General features: G+C 41.2%; 4 protein-coding genes across 4 annotated transcripts in view; 1 reads left to right on the plus strand and 3 right to left on the minus strand.

Moving 5' to 3' along the window:
• The window catches only part of LOC138617457 (guanine nucleotide-binding protein G(olf) subunit alpha), a 45,131-nt gene extending 41,192 nt beyond the window's left edge, over nucleotides 1-3,939 (minus strand). The window contains exon 1 of the mRNA XM_069692516.1: nucleotides 3,219-3,939. Coding sequence (XP_069548617.1) covers nucleotides 3,219-3,726 — 508 coding nt within the window. The 5' untranslated portion in view covers nucleotides 3,727-3,939. The remainder of the gene's footprint in view (nucleotides 1-3,218) is intronic.
• Nucleotides 3,940-7,550: 3,611 nt separating this feature from the next.
• LOC138617467 (serine/threonine-protein kinase MAK-like) lies at nucleotides 7,551-15,649 on the plus strand. The gene is made up of 15 exons (XM_069692531.1): nucleotides 7,551-7,733; nucleotides 8,866-8,920; nucleotides 9,492-9,613; nucleotides 9,826-9,905; nucleotides 11,359-11,491; nucleotides 11,961-12,132; nucleotides 12,268-12,435; nucleotides 13,040-13,345; nucleotides 13,619-13,809; nucleotides 13,891-14,012; nucleotides 14,157-14,267; nucleotides 14,736-14,810; nucleotides 14,959-15,066; nucleotides 15,270-15,365; nucleotides 15,476-15,649. Exons 1-15 carry the CDS (start codon nucleotides 7,561-7,563, stop codon nucleotides 15,613-15,615), a joined length of 2,052 nt encoding a protein of 683 aa, XP_069548632.1. The 5' UTR covers nucleotides 7,551-7,560; the 3' UTR covers nucleotides 15,616-15,649.
• Nucleotides 15,650-15,759: 110 nt separating this feature from the next.
• On the minus strand, nucleotides 15,760-17,441 carry LOC138617465 (transmembrane protein 14C-like). The gene is made up of 5 exons (XM_069692529.1): nucleotides 17,364-17,441; nucleotides 17,118-17,210; nucleotides 16,571-16,672; nucleotides 16,386-16,473; nucleotides 15,760-16,254 (listed from the first exon to the last, which is right to left on the minus strand). The coding sequence occupies exons 2-5, from the start codon at nucleotides 17,194-17,196 to the stop codon at nucleotides 16,194-16,196; spliced, it is 330 nt and encodes a 109-aa protein (XP_069548630.1). The 5' UTR covers nucleotides 17,197-17,210; nucleotides 17,364-17,441; the 3' UTR covers nucleotides 15,760-16,193.
• A 153-nt stretch (nucleotides 17,442-17,594) lies between these two features.
• On the minus strand, nucleotides 17,595-21,666 carry pak1ip1 (PAK1 interacting protein 1). Its single transcript, XM_069692527.1, has 10 exons — nucleotides 21,322-21,666; nucleotides 20,657-20,819; nucleotides 20,142-20,262; nucleotides 19,911-19,985; nucleotides 19,773-19,825; nucleotides 19,523-19,668; nucleotides 19,268-19,365; nucleotides 19,044-19,143; nucleotides 18,634-18,763; nucleotides 17,595-18,032 (listed from the first exon to the last, which is right to left on the minus strand). Exons 1-10 carry the CDS (start codon nucleotides 21,397-21,399, stop codon nucleotides 17,908-17,910), a joined length of 1,089 nt encoding a protein of 362 aa, XP_069548628.1. The 5' UTR covers nucleotides 21,400-21,666; the 3' UTR covers nucleotides 17,595-17,907.
• Nucleotides 21,667-21,891: the final 225 nt, after the last annotated feature.

Below are 21,891 nucleotides of genomic sequence, written 5' to 3' on the forward strand. Positions count from 1 at the left end.
CAAGAAATCCAGCAAATATTCACATTTGAAAAGCTGGAACCTGTAAAGTTTTAGCATTTTAGCATAAATATAACTTTGACTGTAACAATCCTATCTATCAAAAAAAAAAAAAAAAAAAAAATTCATTGAATAGTTTAACTAATTCTGATGTACAGTGTGTTCAAGGAATCAAAAGATATTTTTATGTCATTTCTGTACCTAACTAATCTTAATTTTACAGCACAATCTAAAAACTAAACAAAAATGAGACCTTTAATAGCAAACATTTTACTCATTTCATAAAATCCACCCTGAATTTTGCTGAATCTTTCCACAGAGTTGTAATTTTGCCAAAAAGTATCACCTGAACATTCAGAAATTTAGTTGACTATAAATTTTACAACAAACATGTCAATCTGAACACGGCAGCTCAGTGAGGATGAACATTGGTTCCCTTGTGGCTATGATGATTTCACTAAATACCTGCGGAAAATACAAACAGATAAAGTGACCCAGATTAGTTAGCATACGTTGCCTTGAAATGTAACACTATTTGAAAGGTGTCCACTTTCAGAGGAACACAAACCACCTCAGTCCTCCGGCATGCAACAGGAGTCCTGGAGGGGATAAAGTCCCGAAAGGCCTCTTAAGAAAAACCAAAAGTGGCCCTGCGACCGTTAGCGCCTCAAACATAAGTGTGGTTGTACGGTGGCGGAGAAAGCCGCTCAAACCGCAATGACACGCTGAACTGACACAGTGACACAGGTCAAACATGCTGTGTAGCTTTCAGCAGTGGCTCATGGACGAATGCATGACACTTCCCTGTGTGACTTCATTAGGATGAGCCATGTCTTCCTGTGTGTAATTAGCGAGAGCTGTTTACTCAGGAAATTAAATTGGTAGCCATTTACTGTACAGAGCGCACTGCACTTTTTAAAGGAAAGCAAATACATGCGGTATGGTGACAAAACACTGGAAGTCCTGTTATTAATGTAAATGTGTCGACCCTTAAGCAGAGTTTTTCTCACCACTTCAGCTACTGTTTAAGATTTTGTGTTCATGCACAATATTGTGGCAAAAAAAAAAGTCATTGGATGTGTGGTAAAGGAACACAACCAAGCTAAATCTGTGACGACGTCCTGCCTGACATAACACCTCCATCTGATCATACTGGATTACACTGGAATGCTGCCGACTAATATTTGCAGCGTCTAATCGCTGTATACATATATTATATAAAGGATCAATCCCAGGATCCAGTGATGGTCAGCTGATAGAATTTGAAACCTGAAAATTAATATAAGCCTTGAATATATATGAAACCGATGAGGGGAACAACTTGGACACTTCGTCATGTATCAGTCCAGCAGTTATGTTGTCTTTGTATTATGATCACCTGCTCTGTAATATGCCGCATTATAAGTTGTCAAACCCCTGATTGATGCCTTAAAATTGATCATTAATCACAGCTGAAGAACCGCGACTAAGGAAATCAGTTCTTTGCATACGAGAGTAGCGAAACCAAACAGTTGACCAAAACTAAAATCACTGTGGATCAATTCATCATTTTACCACGAGAACAAGAGGGAGTAAAAGCACATGGGCAAACTTACTCTGCAGGATCATACACTTTGTAAAACACTCTGGGAGACCATACTACATACTGCTGTTTGAGAACATTCACTAAATATGTGCAACTGTCCCAAAAACATAGTTTCCATGTTGTCCCTGGACAAAAAAAAAAAAAAAAACCTCTACTCTACTATCCTACAATAAAAAAAAACATGTATCAATTTAAGACAAACAAAGCATTCAGCCAGTGGCAAAAAGTTAAGTTGTCTCTATTTAGTACATATACTTATACTTCCAAAGTATACTCTACTGTAGAATACTATCCTGCACTCTCATTCACTTTACTGAACTGTACTAGTTTTCAGCGAAAATATGGCCTAACAGCAAAAAGCTGAGCGATCCTAAACCATCTTAGTAAAGCCTATGAAACTGTATTTTACACTAGACTATAAAACATTATGATCGTATGCCACAGGCCGCTTTACAACACTCCAAACTACTACATTAAGTAATCATTACTCAGTTAGTCAAAAGGTTATTCTTCTGCTGTCCATTAACGACAAGCCACGAACACTTTATTCTACTGTGCTGTACTTCGACTTAAAGTAATAAAAAAAAATTTTTTTTTAAAAAAAGGCAAATATGGCTGTATAGCCATAAAGTGAAACGGTCTCCTTGTAGTACATCTTTGTATATTAGTCGATTAAACTATACTCTATATTGCACTGTACAATATTCTACTACAGGCTACTATAAACCACTATACTACACAGCACTGTACACTTATTTATTTATTGAAGCCCTCCACTGTAAATGTGCAACAGTTCAATCAAAATGCTATTTTTGTTTGTGTTGTGCCTGGACAAATGTCACACAACATCAAAGGATACCACGCAGTACTCCAACAGGGCCCACCAGCAGAAAGTCTCCTATATACAGTATGTCATGGTACACTCCAAGTCACAGTACACACTACTCTACTATGGATTCATTTCCTGGGAATAATTTACTATAAATGCACAACAGAGAGCCAAAAGTGTGCTTACCGGTTGTCTCTGGACATTTAGTATGGACTACTAAACTCACTACACAGCATTACTTCACTATGGGGCTCTTTTCTACCATACTATGTGTAATTAAAAAAAAGACCTGTGAATGAACCACTATCCTTCAAAAAGCTGGACAGACACTACGAACACGAGGCCAAAAAGTTGGAAATTGTAATGCAAAAGAAAAAGGTTGACTGTATTTAGTCAAAACTCTTTGGGTTTTTTTTTTTTCTTCATCTGTGGTCTGAGGACAGATGTGCCACTCTAATATGTTGTATTATATTAGTTTACTAGACAAACATGGCCCAGTAGCCCCCAGCTAAGAGGTCTGTCCGGGTTACTGGTCCATTTTGACAGGACTCATTATGTTTAGTTGGCTGTTCAAAATTCCTTTTAATCCTAACAGTGAGAGGACAACAGGCACACTGAGTGTGCACGTCCATCTTCATCATTTGTCATTGACAGCTGCAGGGGGTAGTCTTCACAGCCAACCCAACAGATGTGGCAAAAGGCCTCGCCAGAGCTGTGACATAATTTCTGGAGAGGCCAGTGCGTTTTGGTTTCTAAAAATAAAAATGCCTTTCTCGTCCAACAATAACAAAGAGATACACGACCTACCGAGCAGCAGCAGCCGATGCGTCTGTTTGTACTCCCGTTTGAGCTCCTTCAGCGCCCTGTCAATGTTCTTACTGACTTTCTTCGCCTCCTTCTCGGCCTCCTTCTCCTCCACCAGCAATTTGTCCCAGTTTTTCTGCTTTTGGGTGCTAGTCTTTTGCAGCAGCTGTAAGCGTCGGCCGCGGTCCTTTCCTGTCCCTTTACCGCTGCCTGCTCCACCGCCACCGCCTCCGTTTTGTATGAGCACACCGTCGGAGCCGGTGTCTCCACGGCGGTGCTCCCCGGCCGGGAGCCTGGCAGGGTCCCCGGGGCGCACCAGGCCGCCGCCGCCGCCGCCGCCGCCGCGTAGCGACGAAGTCTCCCCGCATCCCCCGGTGTCCTCCTGGCGAGCTCCCCCGGCGCGGGTCGGCACGGCGGCATCCGGAGGCTGGTCCGAGTCCGAGGTAGCGTTGGAGATAGAGCCGCTCAGGTCCCCGAAGAGCCGGGGACGCAAACTGTAGCACAGCCCCATGTTGAAACCAATATTTGTCTGTGAATGTGATTTTTCATAAATTAAAATATCAAAAAAAAAATCGCAGTTGTGCCAGCAGCCCTAACGAGCCATCGTTACATTGGAGCTCCGGCGGTGCGATTCAGGTCCAAATGTGAGCCGAAAACGTGAATGAATTATGCTCCGACATTTGCTATATGTCATTTTGCATTTTCCCCAGTCAGCCTTCGCTTCGTAGATAGTGGATCACCTGATCCTTTAGTGGACACTGCGGGTCCACCTTACCGTAAGTAACCAAAAGCACAACCTCGGAGGAAAAACGCGGCTATCCGCTGCGCAGACACAACAATTTGGCTGCACAGTTGTTAGGTGCAATGCACGGCACGTCATATTACTACAGTATGGCCATTTCGAGAATGCTGGTCATGATTTTCATTCCTCGCATTTCACGCCTGCATGTCTAAAGCAGTGAGTGTCTGCAGCTCCGCAGACGGTGAACCTGCTCTTTATTTCAAGAGGAACGCAACAAAGCGTTTCTTTATTCAGATAGAGTTCCTGTTTCTTTAAACTGACGTGTGCTGCCCACAATAATGAAAATCAAAATGTGATTTTCACTTCTAGCAGTTTTTTTTTTTTTTTACAAAATAAATCCATTAAGGCCTAACACTAAACTTAATATAATTTATCTGTGTCTGGCTTTTAAGAACATTTCTGATTTTACCTGTGTGATGTTTTCCACATTTTCAAATGTCATTAATAATTTCTCACAAAGATCCATTTTTAGAATCAAAGCAGTCTTACAGTCTCTGGGAATATATGTGGGGCTGGTGGATCACTGGTCCTCAAATTTGAGGCTTGACACCTTTCAGGAGTGTCCACACAGGAAATATTTGAATTTAGCTGCTAGTTTAATGCAAAATCAATCAAACTTCCACAATTTCAAAAAAAAATTTTTTAGATTTCCCCTGCAGTAATTTTATCTCCTACACTGTTCTGTTGTGAGTCCGAATTGAATTAAAACCACATAATGTTGTTTTTAGGGCTGCAACTAACAATTGTGTACTTTAATGATTAATAAGTTAATCTTTGGTCTTTAAAATGTTAGAAAATGGTATAAAAATGACGACCGGTGTTTCACGAAGCTGAAGATGCACCTGAAAATGTCTCGTTTAGTCCTGACCAACAGTCCTCAACAAAAGAATATTCACTTTATTATCATGGAGGACTAAAGGGGCCAGAAAATATTCACATTTAAGAAGCTGTAATCAGAAAACTTCTAAAAAAATTACTCCAAATGATTAATCAAATTTCCAAACAGCTCCCGATTGATTTTCTGTTGATCACAAACAGAATAATCAACGAGCCTAGTCGTTAGTGCTCCAGTTGTTTTCCAGCTGGGGATCACTTGGACAAAATGTTTAATAACCAGGGATCTTTGGGACATAAGAATCAGAAAACTTGGTGACCCATTGGGGTATGAGGACTTTAGTCACGAACAGATGGAGAGGTGAAAATAAACCACTAGATGGAGCACTTGTTAAACACATTTACAGAGAGGTGAGAGTCAGGGACAGTGGAAGGTTATTCCCACAGCAGCACACATACACTGACATAGAAGATGTACTTCTAACCTCTTTTACTTTTATGAACAAAATATCATTAGTCGTAATAGTTTGTAAATGAATATATACTATTTTTTTTTTTACACTAATCCTTATGCAAAGCTGTAAAACTTGGGACCCAAAAACACAAGACTTGTTTTTTGTTAAGTCGTATGACTTCATATGCTTAATCAGCAGATTGATTTTTGTAAATGTTGAATCCTTTTTCGAGCAGTTTTGAGGACTTTTCATCCAGTTGGATTCAAAGTTGAGACCGACAGTTCCTTCTTGAGCTTGAAAATGAACGTATGTAATACAGTTAAAAGCTCCAGAACATCTGGCTTTGCTGTGAGATTGTTTTCTTACCTGTACAGTCCAACAACAACAACAACAACAACAACAACACATGGGCAACATGCTCCATGTGCTGATGAATGCTGATGAAGATCATGTCATACAAGACAAAGTAGCAGAACAGCTACTAAATACACTTGTTTTGTCAAGAAAAAAAAAGTATTTACTTCTGCTGGTTTTCTCTAGTATTCAGTGTTTGATTTAATATTATCTATTATAGGCTATTTCATATTTAAAATGTATATACTATATTTATATCAAGGCCTACACTTTCTATTATCATTTCAAAAAAAAAAATATTTTATTTGTATTATCTATTATCATAACTGTATTTTATACACTTCATATACAATAGTTTTCGCGTTAGTGTTTCTACTGTACGTTGCAAATTTAATTTCCTTTTATTTTGAAAGTCTCGTTGCCTAGGAGACATGGAGCCGCCCAACGGCTAGTAGCATCACTCTGCACAGCGAGCACCACTTTCTCTGCACTAAACTGTCTAATGTGGTAAGTGTCCTTTACTTCATTGTTATATGAGACAAAGTGGTGAAAAGTGGTGAAAAAAAAAAAAGAAGAAAAGTCTGTTTGATCGCGTGCTTGAAAATCAGGGCTTTTTTTGTTGTTGTTTTGTTTATGTTGCTCTTAAACTCGTGTATTTATTCCCCTTCTGGTCATGTTGATCCACCTGTTAACGAGCTCATTTAAAAAAAAAAATATTAAGCTTTCCGACCCTGAAAGCGGATTCCAGCTCAATTTAGCAATAAAATTAACATCAAACATCTAATTTAAAGGAAAAGCAGCCGAAAAAAAAAAAAAACGTCAAAATATCCGGTCACGTGCTCGGAATTTTATAACCAGATTAGGTTTTAGCCGTTTATCAATCAAGTTAATCCACTAAAGAAATAAATAAATAAATAAACTAACGCTAAAGATAACACTTTCTAATATTCAAATTGTCGGTATCAGTTGTTTATATATTATCATTAACTTTTAAGGTGCTCTAATTGATTAATAACTTTGGGTTGCCAGGTTGTGTGAAACTTTCTTATCCCCCTTCACACTTGCTTCTTTTTTTTTTTTTATTATTATTTTTTAGCTTCCAAATTCATAACAAAGCAATAGATCGATTAATGACCGAGAAAAACAACAATAATCTCACTAGAAAATAAAACTGGAATAAATAGATAAAACTGAAAACTACAAAACACAAGAGCATCACAAAATAAAACCAATAATTATATATACTCATAATAAAATAAATACATTAGCTGTAAGATGAAATATTGCCATCATAAAAAAAAAAAAAAAATGGCTTTCACTAATTTGACTCCTCTGATCATTTCACCTTCAGCAGGGCCCAGTGGGTTCCTCTATTTGACCAAAGAGACTTGATTATGTTGGTTATTTTTGACAGCTGCAGATATGATTTAACATCAAAACACAGGCAGGTTTGAATCCAAGAAAAATGTAGTCCACCATCGGAAAAACACAACAGTGTCCCCGCGGTCCTATTTCCAGTGAACTTGACCTACATCTGTCTTCCAGGTTTCTCCTGTGAGTCTGTTTCCTGGCACACTTTCTTAATCGCATGACAACTTTAATCCACTTCCCCCCCCCCCTCCTCCCTGGCAGGGAGGGGACCGTCTGCCCTTTCTTCTGCTTGGCGTAAAGGTTTAGCTCCGGATAGGTGAGACGCTGTCTTTTTGTTTTTTCCACTCTTCCCTCCCTCACCAGGTGAACGTCTACCTCGCATCAGCGGTCCGCAGAAAGAAGAGTAAAAAAAAAAAAAAGAAGGAAAATAAAGAAGCGTGCGGGGGGGCTGGGGGGGGGGGCTGGGGGGAGGAGGAGGAGGAGGAGGAGGTGGGTTTGTTGTTGTTGTTGATCCGCGGAGGGATCAACAATGACCACCTCTTGGACTGTGTGGGACTGTCAGGGCTCCCCGCTGAGGGAGAGGAAGGACTCCGTGTGGACGATTAACCGCTACACCACGTTGAAGCAGCTGGGGGACGGCACGTACGGCAGCGTGCTTCTGGGCAAGAGCAACGACACGGGGGAGCTGGTGGCCATAAAGAGGTGAGCCTGGAGCCCCCGACACAACAACCGTGCGGCGTGTTCAATTTCAATTCAGCTTTATTTACACAGCGCCAAATCACAAGGTTATTTCATGGCACTTAACACATTGAAGTCCTCACAGCAAGACGTTACAATGTTATACAGAGAAACCCAACAATTCAACAATTCCCACATAAGCTGGAGGGAAAAAAACAACTCCTCTTTAAGGGAGAAAAACCTCCAACAGAACCAGGCTCGGGGGGTGGGCGGCCGCCTGCCTCCACCGGTTGGGGTGAGAGGAGAGCATAGAGAGAAAAGGACAGCATAGAGATAGAAGAGAAGTTGTTGAGCTGATTAAACCCCGAGCGGCCGCCGCCGCCGCCTGCGAAGCTCTCCGACGTGCTGAGCCCCTGACACGCGTGAAATAAATGTTGTCACGTTTAAGTGAAACGTTTCTTCCTTGTTTTGCATCATGTGCCGAAGGAAAATGAGAAAAGGTTTCGGATCATGAGAAACATCGGCAGGTGCACTTCTCTGTGCTGTTTTGCCAAAACGTGCTTTCTTTCCTGTGAAGTGTATTTTAAAAATGAAGCTTGTTTAATAATCCATGTTTGGATAGAAGTTAATACCAGAGGCTTCGCTGGACTCCACCAAGCATTGTAACATGAAATGTTACAGTGCAAGCTGATACCACTGAGTTTAAACACATCTATATAAAAATGTTGTTGAGGATGCTGTTACTTCTATTATAGGTACAACTATGATGCAACAGTTTCCAAAGTATGGCTCATCATCATCACCATTCAATTTGAGTAGTAGATATCAATTTTTATATTGAAGTTCCCAGAAACAGGTTTATGTGAAAAAGCGGTCTTATGTAAAGGCCTAAAACACAATGTGAGGCTACAAAACACAGAACAATATCACAATTGTCCTAATTAGAAACCTATACATTTATTTTATTTATATTATTCCGAATCATAATTCCATGACACACGAGTGAGCATGTGATTCTCATGTTACTTATCCTAATACAACCGTGGCAATACTTGGTCTAGATATTTGGACTTGTTGTTCTTTAGGACCAAAATGTCAACATTTAATACATTTAATCATGCAAACCATGTTTGTTTTTTTTTTTCCCTCCCAACAGGATGAAAAGGAAGTTTTATTCCTGGGATGAATGCTTGAATCTAAAGGAGGTGAAGGTAAGAATCCCGATGACGAGATCTCTACAAGTCCGTTCAGCAGCTTAGTTGAAGTGTGTTTACAAAGAAGCAATTAGTGCTATATTTAGTTCTGAAAAATGTAAAGGTTATTTTTTTGTTTTCACCTTAGATTTTTCAGCAATCCTTTGGATTAAACCCCCAATTTTATAATAATAAAACAATTAAACGGTTACAATTTGAAATAATAACACAATATTAATGAGAATTAGTCATCGATCTAACTCTAGTCTTGACTTTGTGTTATAATCAGCAAGAAAGTTATCAGCTTCAATTTGTTCTCCTGACGTTTTTAATTCTAAATTCAACTTTGATCCATAAATGAGTGTACAAGCTTGAAATGAAACATAACCCGAGGCTGTATTTTAATAAAAAAATAAAATTAAAAAAAAAACTGGCCACAGGTTGTATAAAAAAAAAAAAAAAATCATTTCTGCAGCTTAAACTACTCTTTGCCATGTGATCACACTGTTTTCGGGCATTTGAGGTCATCTATCTAGCTGTTGCTTTATGAGTCTAATGTATGTGTTCCCTAAATACTCGGTGTCATCAGTCACTGAAGAAGCTGAACCATGCCAATGTGGTGAAGCTGAAGGAAGTCATCAGAGAGAATGACTACCTCTACTTTGTCTTTGAGTACATGAAAGAAAACCTCTATCAGCTCATGAAAGAAAGGTAAGAGCATATCAGACATGAAAATCATCATTATTATTCTCAGCCTTTATTTGAATGTATTCAGATGTCACCTTTTTAGTTATCTCTGTGATTTCACTCCGCAGTGTGTTTTTTTTTATTATTATTTTATTTTATTTTCATTACCAGTGGGAATGTGAGAATTATTTGGGTCAGCTTGAGTCATCATCATGTGTCCGTCTTCGTTTTTACAGAAACAACTTGTTCCCTGAGTCAGTCATCAGAAACATGACATTTCAGATATTACAGGGACTGTCGTTTATTCATAAACATGGTAGGTGACTTCAGCGAGGCCTTTCAGTAAAGTAAAAAAAAAAAAAAAAAAAAACCTGATGTCTTTTCTGTCTGATGAAATGCAGGCTTATGTAGCTGTCAGCACGTAAATCGTTAATAATTCAGGAAACAAAGACATTAAACCTGAAGAGTATATGCATGCTGCACGGTTGATAAGACATCAGGCGTCATGGTTTTGTTTTTTTCCAACTAAAAATGACTCACTTCAGGAGGTGTGAGCGTCACCGAAGCTTAACTACGCAAAGTTTTGCTTCTCAGGAGTTAAAAATCTGCGCTGTTTTTAAAGCTTGTGGGTGTTGGTGTCATTCCCACTCAAATGAGACATAATTGTTTGTGTAGTGTTTTTTTTTTTTTTTAATTTATATTTCATTTTATTCCCTTTTTCTTTTCTTGTGTCTTTTACCACTTTGCGGCTGCCAGGGAAGATAAGATGTTTTCTGAAAATGAGATAAGGAACATTCTGTTCCAAATATTATCTGGTTTAGCATTTGTGCATAAGCACGGTAAGAGACTCCTCCCGTCTGTCTCCTTTCCTTTCCCATTTCATTTAAAAGGCTCGGCTTGAACCTTCCCGTTGAACAGACTTTGTGTTTGAAAACCTGTGATTTGCAATCAGCAGTGGGTCGTGTCTTGGTGGCAGTGCTTGAAGTGGAAAACCGCCATCATCAAAAAGTATTCAGTATTTTAAATGTCTGCAGAGACTAAAAGATACTGGAGAATACCCAAGTGTTCACTACGTACATTTTATTTAATCCAGGAGACAAAGCGTTTTCTATCACGTTTTCCAGACGGGAGGGCTTTTAATTTGAAAATACACAAGAATTGCCGGTATTCACGCGACCGATGGGGACTTCAGCCGTTTTCTCAGGAGTTTATAAGAAATGGAGGAATTTCGGACATGTTTTCTGAATTCAGTATTAAATCGTAACATAAATTCAGCAGGCGCTAGACATTTTTTTGCGAGATTGTTCACCGACTCGCGTGGAAAGTGTTTTGTGAATGCGAAGGAATCAATATGCTTTACCAGCAGCGAAGCTGACGTTATTCTGACGTCACGTTTCTTAGACGAGAAAAATCAGGCGCGAGGACGGCAACAGGTGAGCGTCCCCCAATGCCCCATGGGTAATGAAGTTTTTTTTTTGTTATTTTTTTTTTTATTATTATTTTTTTAGACCCGATATGAATCCCGCAGATAATCTGACATGAAGGGGGCAGAAAAGAGTTTCGGTGCCAAGAAAACGGTACACGTAAATTATATTAGTGCTGGTGCTGCATGCTGTTCATAGTCCCGGCCCACTTCGAGCACTGGTTGGTGGTCGTGATAGAAGTAGAAGCGAAGCTATTTTTGTTGTAGAAAAACAACGTGAATCTTGACACGTATGATAATCAGCAGGGGTTGATTCAAATGTCTTTCTTTTTTTTTTTTTGTCCAGGCTACTTCCATCGGGATATGAAACCGGAGAACCTGCTGTGCATGGGACCGGAGCTGGTTAAGATTGCCGATTTTGGACTGGCGAGAGAAATCCGCTCGCAACCACCGTACACAGACTACGTGTCCACGAGATGGTGAGATTGTCTTCCGTTTTAACATCCGAGGGTCTGACGTCAGTTCTTGTCAAATAAAACGTCTACGCGACGAGCTGCGGAGGATGTTTGTTAATCTGCTGCACGGTGACTTAAACGTTTGGATTAAATTGATACTGACAGCAGAAAGGTAAATCTGTTCAGGAGACGGGAGAGGAAGACACACTGAGGACAATCAAGTGTTGGAGCTGTTGGGGTTTAATCTGCTGGTATCCTCTAGTCTAACTAACAGCCTTGTTGCTACCCTTTGTGTTAATGAGATATCGGATGATCCAATCTAATTTGGGATCGTCCACCTTTGATGTGACAAACAGAGAAAAAAAAAAAAAAAAATCACTGAGTGAAAACTATGTGAACATTAACTTCACAGACGGAGGAGTTTAAGTAAGAGTAGACTTGCATCGCCTTATGCAAAATGATCTCCGTGTACCTCCGCGTTGTGTCGCTCCAGGTACCGAGCCCCGGAGGTTCTGCTCAAGTCCAGCTCTTACAGCTCTCCCATCGACATCTGGGCCGTGGGCTGCATCATGGCGGAGCTGTACACGCTCAGACCGCTGTTCCCCGGCAACAGCGAGGTGGACGAGATCTTCAAGATCTGTCGTGTTCTGGGAACGCTGAAGAAGGTGAGGAGCCGCCGCGACACGCGTCGCGTGCTCGCGCCTCTGCTGAGGTGGCAGACGTTAACGAAAAGTCAATTCTCGGGAAATCACATTGCCGTTCTCGCTCACCAACACTAACTTTGACTCTCCCCACCTCAGTCGGACTGGCCCGAGGGCTTCACCCTGGCCGCCTCGATGAACTTCCGCTTCCCAAAGTGCGTCCCCACCAGCCTCAGGTCCCTGATTCCCAACGCCAGCAACAACGCCATCGCCATGATGAAGGACATGCTGCAGTGGGACCCCGAGAAAAGACCGAGTGCCGCTCAGGTACATTTTAAAACCCATTTACGTTAGGTAGCCTGCAATTAACCAGCAGAGAAGAGTGAAGACGGCCGGCTGATGTTGAGGTGACGCAGAGTCCTTCGGTGAAATCTTCTATCCCGAGCACCTTTAAGCACTTTGAGTTCATCCATTTTTAGCATCAGTGGTCCAAAGTGGGAATCAATCAGCTTTCCTTTGACACCAAATTTGACATCTGGACGTGCCGGGGCAGCGTACGACCACTAATTCAAGCTCGGAGACAGATGCAGACCATAATATAAACTTAACTACTACTTATTCTTGAAAATAAGAACAAAAGGAAAAGAATTCCGAAAATATTTTTACTTCAACTCCGTGAGAAATGTGCATTAGTAGTTTGTCTTTTTAGTCCTTTACAATGTGAAGAAGCCTTCCCTTGTTTCTGTCATCTCCCGCACTTTTATTTTGAAATTTCATTTTAGTTATCGTATGATGTATTTTCTGTAGACTCTTCCTGTACTTATGGCATTGTTTTATGTCACGTTGCAAGCTTTACGCGAGCTGGAACATGAACTAAAACGACATAATTGCTGATGCTTTTCGTTGTTTTTGTCCCGACTGCGTCTCCCAGGCTCTGCGGTATCCCTACTTCCTAGTAGGCCAGACGCTCTGTGCCCCTCTAAAGCACAGGGGGCAGGAGAAGGAGTCGGAGGCAGCCACAGAACCGAAGCCTCTGGCTAAGACAGGCGAGGACTCCTGCGAGCTCGGCAACACCGAAACGGCACCGGAGACCCGCGTCCCGTCTCTCCATCAGCCTCTACAGCAGATCCGCCTTCCTCAGGAGAACACGAAGCCGAGCACGCAGCTGCCCGTGTGTCCCGGGACGCTGACCGACGTCAGCCTGGTGAAACACAAGCAACCAGGGAGCTGGCAAGCGGTAGGTATCCCCCAGGTACAACCTGTAAAAAGACCATCAAGTTCTATCCATCCCTTTCATGCCAGGATAAATGGGACTTTTAGGTTTGATTTTTGACAGAACTGTTGAAGAACTGTACCTCCACGTTTTGCGTGGCTTTGATTTTAAACATAAAAACTAATTGGAAGGGAATGGCTGCTATTTTAGAAAGACATCTCACGTCCTACGACGTATTCATTTTCAACATACACAAGAATGACAAAAAAAAAAATAATAATAATCAATTCATCCCAGCGCGGCGCCGCCACAGGAGCAGAGAACGGTGCGTTTGGGTCTCGGACGGGACGTCGGCGGTGGGGCCAGACGTCCTTCAAGTTGTTGGACAGCTGGGACGACGGTGACGACGCGGACGCTGGAGTTTCCATCTCCAAAAAACCTACGATCAACTCCCTGAAGAACAGCAAACAGGAGGCACCCGGCTCCCGGTCAGAGAACGTCACTTTCAAGTTCAAACCTCCTTTTCAACGGAGTCTTGGAAATAAATACAATCGTGAATTTTCATGTAGATTTCCGGAGTCAAAGAGCAACGCAGGAGCGAAGCCGCTGAGCCAAACCGACCCGAACAGAACGGACGGCAGCACCCTCTCCGCCAAGCAGCACTACCTCCTCCAGTCCAGATATTTGCCTGGTGAGAACAAGTCATGGATCTGGATCTAGAAAACGCTTTCTCTGGCATTACAAGTCAGCTCAACTTGACTTATTTTACTTTCAGTTTAACTCATTCAGGATTCATCAACCGGTCTCCAAACCAAACCTGTTTGTCTTCTTCCAGGCATGAATCCAAAAAGCAGCTGCTCAGCAGGGAGCCAGGCGTCCGGCAAAAAAGCGTGGGGCGGCTCGGGTTTAACCGCAGGACAGGGTCTGGACTTTCCCCTTGGAAAAGGTGAGGAAAAAAAAATTTTCAAGGATACGTGTTCAAAACTTGTAACCATTACAAGTTGTAGATTAAAAAAACAACACTATGCATGTGACATTTCTCTGCCCGTCCTCCTCTGAACTGCGTGTCAATTTAAAAGTCGTCGCCCAAACAGTAGTTTTATCAAATGTTTGCCGCTTTTTGGGGGTAAATATTCACATCTGATCTGATCCGATGCAGCAAAGCGACCTAATCTGACACTTTGAGCTCCAAGCTGTAGATTTCTACAAATTTGTTTACAAATTTTGTACAAGTTCAGCATTATGATTGACTGTTTATCACTGCTAGAATATCTATCTACTGTTTATAGTAGCTATAACAAACTGCATTATACAAAAGGTTCAAACAAGACTTTTGTTTGCAGTATTTTTAAGCGAAGTTTTCCTGCTTCACTCGCTCCTCTTTTTGTGTTTCTCTGTTGTGACGTGGTTGTAGATGTTAGTCTTCCCAAACTAGCAGCTAAGGAGCCTCTAAAAGAAAAAACCTCAGAGGATCTCGATCTTTGCAAAGGTACCTCACATGTAGGATCAGGTGTTTGAAAAGTTAATTACGTGACATCAGTGGACAGCTTTTAGTGGCTTTTTTGTTGTTGTTGTTTTTTTTACAGTTTTAAGCAGATCGTTCATAACCCGCGATGCACTTTATTCTCCTTTTTCAGACTTTACGAGCAACACCAGGACGTTCTCATCACCGTTCCAGAGGACGGAAACAGCGGCAGCCCGGCAGAGGGTTACACTGGCACCCATAGGAGGTCCACCCTCTGCTGGTGAGTCAGCACTCAAGACCTTCTTCAGCTTCTCGGACACAAGTGGTTCTTTCATTTTCTCTTCCACTAAACTTTAGCGTAGCGCCCCCTGGTGTTAGAAGGCACTCGTGAGAGGATTGTCACCAACAGGGACTTTAAAGGAATCTCTCTGGTGTGTCGTTCAACCTGACTTTGTACCCTCTTTCTTTTTCTGAATCTTTCAGTTGATCTGTCGTCTTCTGCTGATCCGAGAGGTGACCCTAAAACCAAACCATCCAAAAACAACACCTTCTTAAACAAGGCACCGCCCTCAAATGAAGGTAAAAACACGCTCGGCACAGTAAAAAAAAATAATAATAATGCAGCTTAATGTCAGGTTTTTTTTGTTGTTTTTTTTAACATGTTTCCGTGTGTGTCGTGTTGATTTCAGAGTTTGAAGGAAGGAGGAACAGATCTCTGAATCCTCCGATCACTGGATCTACAGGGAAGCCCGCCTTCTCCAGGGGCACAAAGCTCCAGCCAATTCACGGACGGGTCGACTGGACCGCCAAGTACGGAGGGAACTGGTAGCACAGCGGTCCGGCTCCACCAGCGACTTGTGGGAAGAAGTTCCCGGTGCACTTTGGCAGGAAAAGTGTTTAATGCTGAAAACTGTGTGCAGCAGTATTTCCTACGAGTCTGTTGTTACATTTGCCATACAATTAAACATCGTTTAGTATTATGCATGTGGGTCATGACTTTTACCATCAGTATTTATTTGGGGCATTCCAAAATAAAATAAAATAAAGTAGTTATTTTTTAATTTAAGTGTTTTTTTGTTTGTTTTCATAGCAGCAAAAAGGTACAAAAAGACAGTTTTCTGATTTAAGTAGAAAAAGCACTTAATACAGAGCAGAGATAATCCTACTCTTTGAATAGCAAACAATAGAAATCATTTAATTGTACAGTACAGTGATTGCTGTGTGTTCTTAAGGATACAGGACTTAATATCTGATTTGTTGTCTGAGGACTTTTTCCTTTAAAATCATATTTAATATTACTTTTTTTTTTTTTTTAATTTTTACATAAGACAAAATCTGAATTGCAAGGAATGGTCGAAGTTGTTCAGGGTATTTACAGACACATTAAAACAGTGTATTTAACTTTCTTCAAGATTTATGTGGACTCGTGTTTACCATTCCAATGATGCTCTTCACCACCATAATGCAACTGAAAAGAGATAAGAATAGTTTTTTTTTTTTTTAAAGCATCAATCTAAGGTCTACGTGATGCTCATTATTATAAACTATTATGTCAGAAAACAGAGGGGGGGTTAAATTTGCACAAAGTCCTGCATTTACCTCACTAAAGTCATCAAACCAGCTGGCATGAACTTCCAGGAGCTGAGAAATCTCAGTGCCATCACTACCGCCAGAGTTCCTGCGGTGGCTGCGTCGAGAAGAGGAAAAAGTCGTTGGTCGATGCGAGTTTGTGAAAGATGCACTTGCACCGACAACAGTTCAACACACTTAAAAACTCGGCTCACCCAGTGAAAGCCAGGCGTTCCTGGGATTGCCAGATGCCAGATAAGCACCGACTCCAGCCAGCAGGCCGAACAGGAGTCCTGCAGCCAGAGAGGGGAAACTGCCTGCGGAGGAAAACGCAGGTAGTCAGATGTTTGCCTTCATCACTTTTTAAGTCTTTCATCCCGAAAGGCTTTTTTTTTAAGGGTAAAAACGCACGTGGCTTTGCACTCAGGATTACACTATACATTATGATGCGATGAATCTTGCCTGCATGCAGGTTAAAATGTTGATTTTGTTTTTTTTTAGTTATAAAGGCAGGTGTTGTCCCTTGGTTTCTGGAGGTGCTTTGTAGTAGTCGCGGTGGGCAGCTACTGGACTGAAAGCTCTCCGTTTTCACATTATTTATATAAAAAAAAATGAACTCTTGCCATAAAAAAAAAAAAATAATAACATATAGTGAACACTCAACGCAGAGCATTCTGGGAGAATTTCAACAGACTTGCACACATGTAAACTCTGCTGCGGCTGCTGGAGAAGAACCAGGTGTCAAGAGTCCGTGTCGCCTACCTGCTTTAGCAAATCCTACGACTCCTCCTGCTGCCACCAGAGCTGCATAACTGAAACCCAACCAGTCGACGACAGCCATGACCGCAAAACAACCTGCGGAAATGACCCCGGAAAAGTTCAATTCAATTTAAAACGTTTGCACCAAAACAAGCCAAAAGTTCAAAGTTATAAAACGGCGACGAAGACGCACGACAGACGTGTTTAGTATTAACTAACAAAAACAATGTGCGGTAAAGATGCCTGTACCTTAAAACACGTTAAAGTCTGAAATGCGGACTGATGATTTAAATTCACACTTGTTGGTTTCTTCGTAACTCCAGTGACCTGATATATTTCACTTCCGGTGTCAAGATATCTGCTTTCAAAATAAAATCATGCCCGCAAGTTCCTGTGATAATTTTTTTTTTTTTTTATGCCCTTTCTAATAAATTTAAAAAAAACTCTTTACGTGTGTAAACAAAATAGACAACTCGTAAATCTCGTGCTACAACGACTGTAGCAAGTTTATTTTTTTTAAAACTACAATCAGCTTTCTGTGCTCTATCACCTCCATGTGGAAACCAAGCCAAAACGCATGCGACTTATAACTAGAGACGTCAGAGTCAATGGATTATACAACACTTTTATTGCTTCCCATCTTTTTTTCCCCCCCTATTGTCCTTTGTCTTCTTTACAGGACAAAGAGCAAACAAGTTCATAACATCTGGCAACCACAAGAAGCAAACGGATGTGGCGGAGAAAGTTGAGATTATAAAACTGTGCACGGATAATAAAGCATTTTTTTTTATTATTATTGTTTGTCATTCTGTTTTCCACTGTCCTTTTTCTTCTTTTTGGGTTTGCTCTCATCTTCCAGAATGACTTCCTCCGTTGCAATTCGGACTCTCTTCGTTTTTGAAAGTTCCAGAGCGAGTACTGTGGACAGAAGCAGAACGACGAGATGATTAAACAAGACGTAGAAACAGTGCGATCTTGCAAAGTTGAACATGCTCATTTAGAGCTTGACGTTAAAGACAGTTTCCCAAAAAAAAAAAAAAACATTTTTGGGCTAATTGCAACTTCATGCTTCATTGCTGCAAGTTAAAATCTTTTCTGCAGGAAGTTCATTCTCAAACTTGCATGTCAACATAAAAACACCTATTACTGGTATCTATTGCGTTAACACAATGACGAGAACGAGCTGGCTGTGCCAATACATCACTCGTTGCTACAGGGCTCTGGCTTGTTCGTATTTCTTTAAACCAATCGCAATCATCTCAGACGGCCCTTTCAAAACAGTGTCGCAAAAGACCAAGAAGGATGTTTTTTTGCAACCTCGCCATTTTCAGGTCGTTAGCTGGGAGGTTTTTGTTTCTCGTTCCAGCAGGGATTTTAGAAAACATTATAAAACAGATGGCAGAAAGGGGCGGACGACGTCGTCTGAGACAGTCGGCCAGTTGCAGGTTTACACCAACAATCCACATCCGGTGAGTCAGACTACAAAACGATGAAGTGAAATTAAAGTCAGTGACTCCACCTGCAGATGTTGTCGCCTCAGATGACGGTTGTTTCGGGATCTGCTGCACTGATGAAGGTTTCCACACAGCGAGGCACGTCAGCCTGGCTGTTGTGTTCACTTCCCCGAGGAGAGTGGGAGGCTCCAGCTCCTGGTGGACAGCAGACGTACATTAATAGATCAGCAGCCGCTCGGCAGAGCAAAACCATTAATATTATTTATTCCCCGATTCCAACTCAAATCTTGTAAATCGTTGGTTTTACTACGTGACATTTTCACTTTTCAAGTTATTCGATGAAAGATTCTATTATTGTAAGAAAGTCGTAGTAAATCCCCCAAAAAAGAAATGTGGTTTAAAAACTAACCATTGACTCTAAATGTAAATGTGTTTATAATTACCATGAAGAGACAACATGTAAATTGCGACGTACCTCTTTGAGATGGATTTTCCACATTTTGATGAATCCGTCGTTGGAGGCCGTCACCACCACGCAGTAATCCTCCATCATCAAACTATCAACTGCTTTCACTCTGAAACCACGAAAGGATGTGAAAATACTTTACAAAGATAAGTGCCGTTTCTCCTCTCGTCATCACACTAAAGAAGCTAAATGAGAATAATGGCATTAAGACGTGTACGAGCGTTTGAATCTACCTGGTTTCGTGAGCCTTGAACTCACACACCCACTTCGATTTCTCCACATCACGTAGCCGGACGCTTTCATCGTCTCCTGCGACGGCCAGGATCGAGTTCTGGAAGACGAAGACGACCGCCGTTCAAAACCTCACGGGTGCTTTACTGGCATAACCGGTGTTATTTTATTTGTTTTACGACAAGATGCCAATCCTCTCCATCGGCATCAGTCTCCATATCACACACAAATGTCAATGAATCCGTCAGAAAACTCACGTTTAAGAACTTAACGGATGAGATCCTCTTGGGGTTTGTGGTCGTTGCCGTCACCGTGGCCGTCTCCAGGTCGTAGACGTCCACTCTGTCATCCACCACGACCACATATTTATCCCCATCTGGAGACCACCTGACAATGTGTCCATCTGTTGGACGAGGAAAAACAAAACAAGTTCATCTCATGCACACTTTAAAAAAAAACAAAAAAAAAAAAAACATCCGTTTCTATATATCTAAAGTCAAAACTTACTCTGTTTTATGTTTTTGATAAAGGCTGATCTTCCATTAATGAGATTCCACGTTCTGAAAGGACAAAAAGACACGACAGTCATTATTATAAATCCCTGTTTGATTAATCATCTGCCCGAAAAACAGCTGCGGATTTTACCTGAGAGTCTTATCTGTCCCGACTGAAAGCGCGAGTTTGCCAGAAGGATGGACGGACAGCGACGTGACTTGGCCTCTGAAGAAGTAAAAAAAACAACAACAACAACAAAACGAGAGGATGAATCAACTCGAGATGTCACATTCGGCAACATTTACGACGACAACAACAAAGATAAACAAAGTCGTCGTCGTCGGCCCCCGGAGCGTCTGCCGGGTCTCTCTGTGGGCTTACTTGTGAGCTTTAAAGGATTTCAGACACTCCCACTTCTTCGTGCTCCACACACACAGCAGTCCGTCCTCTCCTCCGCTCAGCAAGTGGGACGTCCCGTAAAACTCAAGGCAAGTGATGGAGCCTGTGTAGGAAAAGGACGTTTGAGTTAAGGATACAGAATACAAGCTGCAGCCTTTATTGTCTTTACAAGCGTTGGGGTCGTTAATTAAACATTTTTTTTTTAAAGTATTATATTACTCAAAAACAATGTAATGCATCAGCATGCTTGTTTAATCTCTGCTGAAACTAACTTCCTACACAATTTCTTATGTGACCTTCTATAAAGTAATACTGACCGCAAAGTGGATGAACACTTCACAGAAAAAATGTCTGTGGCACAAGTTTATGTACGAATAACGCTGAAAGGCCAATAGAGGCTACGACTGCCTCGAAATAAAATTACATAAAACAATATAAAAAGTCAGTAAAAATAAATAAATAAATAAAATGGCACCACACAAAGTGATCATCCTCACCGTCATGATGCAGCAGAGCTCCGTGCTCGATTCCCTTCTTCAAGTCGTACAGCTGGATGGTTTCATCTCTGCTGCCCGTGGCGACAAACCTCTCGCTGGCGGCCACAGCGGACACCGAAGCCGTGTGAGCGTGATGTGTGAAGTTCGCTGTGGCCGTCCACTTCTGCAAGACAAGAAAACAACAAACAAAAAAACAAACAAATTCAACGTTGTAACAGCGTCAACACTGAAACAGGGAGAACAACAGTGTTTGTTACGCGTGACATCTGTATAAATACTCACGTGCTAAACTGACAACTTCTACTTCTGGGGACATAAATTGGATTATCAGCTTATATTAGTTGAGTATTATTGTTTGTTTTGAATTATGACGTCATTCACTCAGTAGTTTCAGACTATTGTTTTGTAAAAAAAAAAAAAAAATGCTGTAAATCTCACTGCCTTTGCTCAAAGTAAAAAAAAAAAAAAAAGATGACTGTCCCATCATCCCACCCAACAACAACAACAACAACAACAACAACAACAACAACAACAACCTTTGACCGTAACATTGTCATATTACACAGCTTGTTGCTGACTGCCCATCAATCCCAGTGACAGGACGCAGACCAGTCTCGGCCAACCACATTTAAAAAAAACAACAAAAAAAACCCACTTCAACTTACCTCTTCACCAGTTTTCACTCGGTAACCAACCGTGATCTGCTCGTAGCTGCCAGCTATCAGCTCCAACACAGCTGCCATGCTGCCACTTGCAACTACAGGAGGCTAAGCTACTCGGCTAACCAGCGTCCTTTAAATTGCTGCTTTTTTTTTTTTCCTGCAACTTTTGGCGCCTTGTTTGAGAAACAGCTGCTAAACACTCCAAACGGAGACCTACATGAGAAACACTGACGTAAACGATGTAATAAACCTACTTAGACGTGACACTACGAACTACTTTAGCTATATATATATATATAAAAAAAAAAAAAAGACACTTCCAAGTCCAAAACAACGTGTGGAGCTGTTGCGCCTGCGCATAAGCTACTTCCTCCCATTTTGTCGTGAAAGGCTTTTCAAAATAAAAGACGAGATACGCGTTAAAGTCGTGTCATTTTTCTCACTCTTTCAGGGTGCTTTTTCTCTGCTTTCAAAATAAAGTCATGTCCGCAAGTTCCTGTGATGATTTTATTTTTGTTGTTGTTTTTTTTTACCGTTTCTACCAAATTGAAAAACTCTTTGCGTGTGTTTTTC

This window comes from Brachyistius frenatus, unplaced genomic scaffold (assembly GCF_029030835.1).
Source record: "Brachyistius frenatus isolate BFR_SWC_R1_liver_20210118 unplaced genomic scaffold, ASM2903083v1 Contig_12, whole genome shotgun sequence".
In the NCBI taxonomy this organism is placed as follows: domain Eukaryota; kingdom Metazoa; phylum Chordata; class Actinopteri; family Embiotocidae; genus Brachyistius; species Brachyistius frenatus.